We start from the raw sequence: 9,108 nt of genomic DNA on the forward strand, positions 1-9,108 counted from the left end.
CCAGACCACACATCTGAGACCTGAAGGGAAGCAGAACCAAGTCTAGAACAAATACAGACCAGGGATGAGGGAACAAACTAGGGTCCCAAGCTTTGGGATCACCTTGGACCACATTCATCCTGCTACAGTTTGGTACCCAGGACTTGCTCAGGCCGCTCTCTCCAGAATCCATGAGACACTGTATCTCTGCACACTCATCCCCTGAAGCTGCTACTGTAGGAAGGATGAAAGTATTTCTTTCTGTTTAACGAGGCCACTGCACGGGGATTCTATTACTATTTCATAGTAATAATTCTGTTGCAGATTGCCAGGCTTAAAGAGAGTACCAGCCTTGTCTTAGTCAGGGTTTCTATTCCTGCACAAATGACCCTGACAAAGAAGCAAGTTGGAAAGGAAAGGGTTTATTCAGCTCACACTTCCACATTACTGTTCATCACCAAAGGAAATCAGGACTGAAACTCACACAGGGCGGGGAGTTGGAGGCAGGAGCTGATACAGAGGCCATGGAAGGGTGCTGCTTACTAGATTGACTCCCCTGACTTGCTCAACTTGTTTTCTGATAGAACCCAGGATGATCAGCCCAAGGATGGCACCACCCACAATGGGCCTTCCCACCCTTGGTCACTAATTGAGAAAATGTCTTAGAGCTGAATCTCCTGGAGGCATTTCCTCTGTGATAACTCTAGCTTGTGTCAAATTAACACACAAAACCGGCCAGTACCAGCCTGGTACGAGAAGGGCACCCACTGAGGATCTTAATTCCAGGTGCAAAATTCAGGCAGTGGGCAGCATTGCTGCTCCAGAAAGACAGGGGGCGGGGGATTCGAGCCTTGGTTTAGGAAGGGATTTGAGCCTTGGTTTAGATCACTTTTACTTCACACAGCCACTATGGATGTTTAAGGGGGAGTTCTAAGCCTGCTTGCTGACCCTCAACAAAGAGGGGCTGCTGAATTTTAATGAACTGTAAATGGGAAGTCATGCCTCTTCTCTGTCTTCCTCTCAGAAATGTACAGAAAGGAAATCTGAGGCCATATCTTGGAACTAGCTTTGATTCTGTTGGTACTCAATCTTCTGGGCTTCTCGTTTTCCTCACGAAAGTGACAGACTCTGATCAGACAAGGACTCTAAAGATCTATGATTGTGACAAATACCAGGCTACAGATGTCCAGGCATGGTAGCTTGTGCTTAGAATCCCAGCACTCTAGTATCAGAGGCAGGATTGCCACAAGTCCAAGGATAGCCTCATCTATCTCTGGGCCAGCCAGGACTATGTGGAACTGTTTTTTAAAGTAAAGCAAAGTAAAACAATGTTGGGTGCTTGAGAAACTAAAGGTGCTGAACCTATTGAATAGACCATGAGTGAGTCAGGGCATGGTATCTCAACAATACCTGAACCATCTGCAGACTACCTGTGCCTCTAGGGGTAGCTGGCTCAGTGGCTTGTTTTAAGAGTACTTAGATTCACAACCCTATACCACGTGTCATTCCATCTGCTGACTTTTTTTTTTGGACTGTTAAAGCAAGTAAAACTTTATTTCATTATGTTTCTGTGCAACTAACCTTTTTTTTTTTGCTTATTTTAACACAACATTTTAATTTACTCTTTGAGGATTCAGTATGTTCATATGATGTATTTTGATTATGCCCCTTCCTCATCCCCACTTCCAATTCCTTCCACGTGTCTGTCTCCCTTTCACGTCCCTCTCCCAACTTCCTGTCCTCATTTTTATAGCTCATCAATGGAGTCCAATCAATGCCCAACTACACATGGTTGAGGGGCCATCCACTGAAGTATGACTAACTTATCACACCCATAAAGAAAACTGACTCTCCATCTCATGGGAGCCCCCAACTGCCAATTGCTACTCAGCCAGGAGTGGGGGTGTGAGCTCTTCTTGCATTCAAGCTGGCATCATGACTGGCTTGAACTTTTGCAGACACCAGCAATTTCTGGGAGTTCATGAGGACCGGGGTCTTGCTGTGTCCAGAGTTACTGTCTTGCCCCAGCCTTCCTCATGCTCCAGCTCTTAGAGTCTCTGTACTTCTTCTAGTTTTCCTGATCATTGGGTGGGAGGGCCATGTGATACATGTCCCATTTATGGCTGTGCACATCACAGCCATATTTGAACCACTGCCCAGCTGTTTGTGAGCTAAAAAAAAAAAAAAAAAAAAAAAAAAAAAAACCACACACACACACACACAAGTTGCCAACATTCAGCTGTCAATACCCAGAACAAGTTCAGTCCTACTACTATGTCATTATTCTGGCCTTCTTGACTTGCTGTCCATTGACAGACTCCAGGCTGTAGCATTCCATTTGCTGTTGTGGAATACAGAGGCTTCAGCAAGCAATTGGAAGGGAATCGGAAGAGAGTTTTGGTCTATTACGTCTATGCAGTTCTGAACATTTTAAGCATTTAATATTTTTCTAAGTCTATAAATCTAATATCTGTCTTATCTGTTGCTCATCAAATAGAATCTGACAAACGAGCGTGGGCTTCTCCCACACGGTGTAATCAGCCTCCTAAAAACACACACAGAGGCTTATCTGCAGGGTGATCAATATTGGTATGAAAACTGAGGGCTGGTGACGAATCTGGGGGAGGATGAGTTGACAGAGGACTTTAACCAATGTTTACAGAAGCTATTTGCTCAGATTTTATCAGGTGATAATTGTGCATCAATATTTAGTATTAATCCTCCAGATGAAGACTCCACCCCAGAGGTCAGAGCAGAGCTGGGAGTCTGAGGACCTGAAGTGGCAATGTGGTGAGACACATTGCTTCTTACGTATCAGAAGAGCCTGTGGGGAGCACATGCCCCTCAAAATCTTAGGAGAGGAGTCCTCACCACTCCACAGAGGCTCCTTCCCTTGCAACAGGTACTGCTCTGTGGATGGAGAGGAGGGATCATCAAGTTCACTACCCAGGTGTCCACTTAACTCCTTTTACAGTGACAATCACTCCTGCCTGGTGTCTATAGCTAAGAGTTGCTGGGGTAGTGCCGTGAGTGAAACAGGCACTGCATTTCCTTATTTGGTTCAGGCCCTGAAAGGTTAGGGTTACTTTGAGGTCCCAAGCCTTAGAAGTAGAATTCAAAATTTGAACCCAGGTACCTCTGGCCAAAGAGCTTTCAACATAAGTAGGTGCTCCTGGAAGATCTTAGAACACAAGTTATTCAGGCAAGTGGACCATTTGAGACAGCATCACCTAGAAGCTAACCTAGGTGCAAAATCTCAACTCGCCTCACCCCACCCTCGAAAAGCCAGGCTGCTTCCACATCTGTATTTGTAAAGTGCTCTTCAGGTGACTCTGGCACACCCTCACGTTCAGAATCACTTTGATAGATGAACTGAAACGTAACATGAGAGTATCGCCGTGAGCTACGGCAGCCACATAGGAACCTACATAACCCAACAAGCTGTGAGAAGCTGGTGGTGTGGGTAGGGGTAGGAGTGTACAATGAAGTGTGCAAGGAAAACTGTGCAAGGGTGGAGTGGCAGGAAGTCTCCATAGCTGTAGTCTGACATCACGTTACCAGGAACTCTCCCCTCATGAGAAAACTCTAAGCCCTTTAAGAGAATATTTCTTGTGTGAATATCCTTACTTTTGGAAGACAGTATGACACATTCTCATTGTTCCTTTGTTCATTTCTTTCCTTTCTTTCTTCCTCCTCCTCCTCCTTTTTCTCCTTCTTTTTCCTTCTCCTCTTTTATTTCTCCTCCTCTTCCTCTTTCTCCTCCTCTTCTTCCTTCTTTTATTCCTCCTCCTTCTCCTATTCCTCCTACTCCATTTTATTCTTAATGAAAGAAGGACAAACCAGGAAGAAATTATTTGTCAAACCTGACATGTTCCAACAATTTTCCCACCAGAGGCCCTGATGCCCTTGGAGGATACTATCAAATCTTGTTACTTCTGAAGTGAGTCCTCTCATGGATAACGTTCTCAAGTTAGTGTGACAAGCTTCTGTTTACAGAACACTTTCTTCATAAATGTTGACCTTGAGTTAAATCTTCTTCCAGTCCATTCCATCTGCTATGGCAAAATACCATACTGAAGTTTGTTTTTCTGGAGGCTAAAGTGTAATAGATCAGGGGCCTGCTTTCTGGTTCACGGATGATGGTATGACAGAGCATCCCCACACATTTGGAAGACACCCACTAGCACTCCTATAAGAACACCAGTCCTACACACAAGGGCTTCATCCCCATGAACTCCACTTCTCCTCAACCCCACCTTCCTAGTGCTGCCCCCTTGACTAAGATCTCAGTATATGAATTTGGTAAGGGTGTATAGCAGCTAAATAACCACAGATCCTAAACTCACAAGTACACTGTTGTGTCACTTCAGAATACAATGAGTAGGAACTCCTGGACTAAGGTCTAGGCACACTTATGCACCAATGTTTTGATTTGCAAAAAGTATCTACTCACCACCCAGCAGCAGAAAGTTCCATCCTAGAGGTCAGGTACCCAGAGAAATTTGACTGTAGAAGAGGCTGCCCAACCTCACTCCCCTGTACTTTCCAGGTAACACCCTTGAAGCTATGCAACATTCCCAGGACTCTCTCAAATCATGGTGACCTGTGTTTTCATGTCTCAACATTGTGATTTCTATGAACTGCATTGTTTAGCCCTTAGGAGTCTGAGAACCATGTGTGCTAACTAGTTTTATATTAACCTGACACAAGCTAGTCATCTGAAAGGAGAAAGCCCCAATTGAGAAAATGCCTCTGTTAGATCCAGCTATAAAGTATTTTCTTAATTAGTAATTGATAGGGCAGGGCCCAGCCCATTGTAGGTAGTGCCATCCTTGAGCTGGTGGTAGTCTTAGATGCTATAAGAAAGTAGGATGAGCAAGACATAAGGAGCAAGCCAGTGAGCAGCATCCCTCTATAACTTCTGCATCAGCTTGTGCCTCCAAGTTCCCACCCTACTTGACTTCCTGCCCTCACTGCTTCTGATAATGATGGAAATAAAACTCTCTAATTCCTAAGTTGTTTTCAGTCATGGGGTTTCATCATAACAATAGAACACTATCTAAGAGAAATTGGTATCAGAAGTGGGATGTTGGTGTAACAACCTAAACATGGTTGATTTTTGAAGAATTGTGGGAGGACTTTGGAACTTTGGGCTAGAAAAGTCACAGAGTGCTAAGAGCTCAGTGAGATTCTCTGTAAGAGTTTGGAAGTTAATAATGTTGACGTCAGTGCAGACTATGGAGGTCTGGCTTGTGAGGTTTCAGAGGGAAGGTCCTAATGCCCTGAGTCAAGACCTTGTGTCCCCATTGTGCCAAGTATAACCTTTATCCCTGCTCCAAAGGGTCACTGAGGAATGTCAGACAGAATTGTCACTGCCTTCTAAAAGGACACATACTAAGGGAAAGTATTTTATCCTTATGAATAAAATAATGTCCTAGTCACATATTTCATTCACATGTAGCTGCTCACATCTACTAAATCAAAGCATATGGTAATAAACATATCTAGGACCCTAAAAGCTGTTGTTGTAATTTTGGCTTCTTTTACTAACCCTAAGTCACTACACACACACACACACACACACACACACACACACACACAAGTATTGACTTCACTTTAAAGTGGCCAAAAAAGAACTGAATAAATCAAATTTTCCGTGATTTGTTGTTGTTTTGCTTTATAAGTATCTGGATGGACAGGATTTGGATTAGGATGCCTTCGTTTCCTCCCGTTGATTCCCATCCTGTTCACAATGTCTAAAATCTTTTAAATTGTAAGCCTTGTTTAGTGTGTCTACAGAGAGTGATTTCAGCCCAACTGACAACAGTTCCAGAGGGTGAATGTGCAAAAGACACTCCCCACACACACCAGTTCTCCCTCTGGTGCAGGGCTTTTTCACCTCTTTCACCACAGCTGGCTTCAGGGTTAAGCAGACACAGAGGGATGGGAGTAAGAGAGAAAGGAAAAAGCAAGTTGAGTCAGATCTAAACTTGACTGTGTAAAGCAACCCTGGCTCTTCTTTCTTCCAATCCTCACTTGTTAGCTGATGTTCTCCATCACCAAGATGAACCACGTTGGCTTGCTATTGACATTTAGGCAGTCTATGCAATAAAGCTTAACAGTTTCTATCCCCTATATGACTTTGTCAATGTTTTCAATGGCTCACTTTCCCGGTTGGGTCCTCACAGTGCCGCTGACTCCTTTCCCTTCTCTTCTCTCCCCTCAAGCATGCAAACGCAAAGAGCAAGAACCAAACAAAGACAGGAACAACTCCCAGAAGAAATCCCGCCTGGTGTTCACAGACCTCCAACGTCGAACGCTCTTCGCCATCTTCAAGGAGAATAAGCGCCCTTCGAAGGAGATGCAGATCACCATTTCCCAGCAGCTCGGGCTGGAGCTGACCACCGTCAGTAACTTCTTCATGAATGCCCGGCGCCGCAGCCTGGAGAAATGGCAAGATGACCTGGGCACAGGAGGCTCTTCATCCACCTCCGGCACTTGTACCAAAGCATGATGCAAGGACTCTCACCTGGGCACAAGTCACCTCCAGACGAGGACAACACATACCAAAAACCAAAACCAAACCAAAAAAAAAAAAAAATCACAAAGACATCAGATTCTTAGCTGGGGCCCTTCACTGGTGACTTGAAAGCACAATTCTCTTGAAACTTCTAATCTAGCTGTAATCATAGGCCAGGTGTCCATTTTTTTTTGTTTCATTTTAGATGGCTACGGAGTCCAAGTGCACGCTGAAAATTAATCTCTTTGAACCAGACACTATCCTCTGAGTACGCTAAGCATCCCAGAGATCCAAGTGGGGCCTTCTTGGAGTGAGTTAATTTCAGCATGGAATCAACCAAGCTCAGCGTAGCTATAAGTCTCTATAGCCCTACTCAGGCCCTGTCAACCTCTTGCTAACATCATTCTCCCATGAGTAATAGTGGGTATTTGGCCTGAGTATAGACAAAGTTTAGAATTGCAAAATACTCCGTTAAAAGAAGAATTTTAACAAGGCCTCATTTGCTCCCCAAGTGCTTAGCCTCTTTATATCACAGTACATTAAAATTCTCAGCCATAACATTACAAAAAAAATCAGAATGGTAATTACTGAGCACAAGTTTTAAATATGGAAATCAATAAAAAATAATTCAAGGACCTGTTTTTCCAACTCAGGCATCTTTTCACTGGATAGTTTAGAAAGCTTTGATTTCCGTTTACAATTTTTCTTTTCCTTACATCTTGGAAATCTCATATGGTCTTTTGGATCCGTCAAAAAAAAAAAAAATAGTCAATACACTTGAGCTCAAAGTATCAAGCACAAAGAAGATAAACAGAAATAAAGAAGGTTCTGGTTTCAGCGCATCCAGTTTGACAAAGTGGTTTACATCTGTCTTTACTGTTGTGAAGTCATTAGGGAATTATTGGGAATATGGCTTCAAGCACATTTTGCAGTTTGCTACAAATTCTGTTTGTACAGAACGCAGATGCACACTCAGGAGGCCAATTTAACTGTTACAGTACAGGAGCAAATGCATCGTTTAAAAAGATCTAGATTTTTTTAGATCATTACTGTGCCCTTGATTTACTCGTCACCCGGTCCCTCCCATGTGCATACGACTGGTTCGTTCTCATTCTTGCTGATTTGTGTTGTTCCCTGTCCCATCCCATTATTGGGATGCCTCTATTGTTTTCTACAAAGAAACAGTTTTAATAAGCCACTTCCTAACTCTCTTCCATTGCTGATTCATCCTCGTAAAACAGCTGACAGAATCTGGAGAGAACACAGCACACCAAAGAAGCAGAATACTGCAAACCAAAGACATTTGTTACCTGCCATTTTCTAGCCTACAAATACTGTGATTACTTTTAGAGATCAGAGCACCTCTGTAATTCTGAGTGGCATTCGGCTCTTGTCTTGGGCTCACCACCTGGCTGAGCAGACCAGCTACACCAATGACATTAGCCAAACATCCAGGCAGTGGCTTCACCATGCCAGCTCTGGTTGTCACCTTCCCTAGCAAGTGGAAGAGGGCCCACAGAACTCTGGGAGATTACAAAGGTCACTATGTGCATATTTACCAGTGAATGGCCCCAGGTGGGCACCACGGGGTGTTCGGAGCCAACCAAAGCTTCGGACAACTCTTGACAGACACTTGAGACTGATTTTTGTATGAATTACTTAATTGAAACCAAAGAAACTTTTTCTGCACCTACTTCTGCAACAAACAGAACTGTCCCATTGAATGAGTAAATGATTCCATCAATCACTGGAAATCACCACCAACGGAAAAAAAGCACGCTAGAATTAAGAAACAACAAAACCACCGAAGACACACTGTGTTCAAACAGAACTTTTGGGACACTCTTATTTTTTATTTTTTATTTGGAAGCAGACAGATTTGAAAGAAAGGGTTGAGACACAAATCAAAGTACAGAAGAGCCTCAATGGCTGCTGCTTCATGTGACAACTCACTCGGTAATCTTAATGTTAAAGATTGTCTTTAATTTGTGCCTATGCAGTTTTTCAAAAGAACATGGAAACAGAGCAACAGAAACCTCAACAGCTACAATACCAAAGATGAGGATTCTCACACCTTTTTGTCTCAGTTCATTACCTTCTTTTGCCTGGCTAAAATACTTATAGCATCATTGATCTGTACAAAGGTAATCGATTTTGTTTCTTTAAGCAACAGGATCATTTATTTGATTTTATTGTTTCCCTTTAGTTTTGTTTTATGGCTTTTTACCCAACATGGAATCCCCCCCCCAAAATATGGTTCCATGGACTCCAAATTTGAGATGCTGGGATACTGAAAGATGTTCCTTTCTCTCTTCAGCAGAGCATGGGAAGTACTATTGTCGCTTGAATGTCCGTGGCTTAACCATTAGACTTGGTTGCTTCTGTGTTCAGTCTCATCATTAGGGGAGGGAAGGGGAGCAAGGATCAGGGGTAGGAGTCAAGGTGATCCATCCTCTCCAGAACCAAAGAATTTATAGAGAAATTTACAACCTCATCTTCATGTGATTGCCACATATTAACAGGGCTTCATTTGGGGGTGGGGAAACATGTAAAAAGAATTGCCAGTTTCTACTTTTCTATTAGCTTTTTAAGGAAAAGATCAGCTGTAA

At 43.2% G+C, this 9,108-nt stretch overlaps 1 protein-coding gene across 1 annotated transcript in view; it reads left to right on the plus strand.

The window, feature by feature from the left end:
* ONECUT2 (one cut homeobox 2) overlaps positions 1-6,493 on the plus strand; it is a gene marked incomplete at both ends in the record, with an annotated part of 43,490 nt that extends 36,997 nt beyond the window's left edge. Inside the window, one exon of the mRNA XM_080920236.1 lies at positions 6,207-6,493. Within this exon, the coding sequence (XP_080776362.1) occupies positions 6,207-6,493 (287 nt within the window). The remainder of the gene's footprint in view (positions 1-6,206) is intronic.
* Between the last annotated feature and the right edge of the window lie 2,615 nt (positions 6,494-9,108).

This window comes from Micromys minutus, assembly GCF_963924665.1.
Source record: "Micromys minutus genome assembly, chromosome: 8".
NCBI lineage: Eukaryota > Metazoa > Chordata > Mammalia > Rodentia > Muridae > Micromys > Micromys minutus.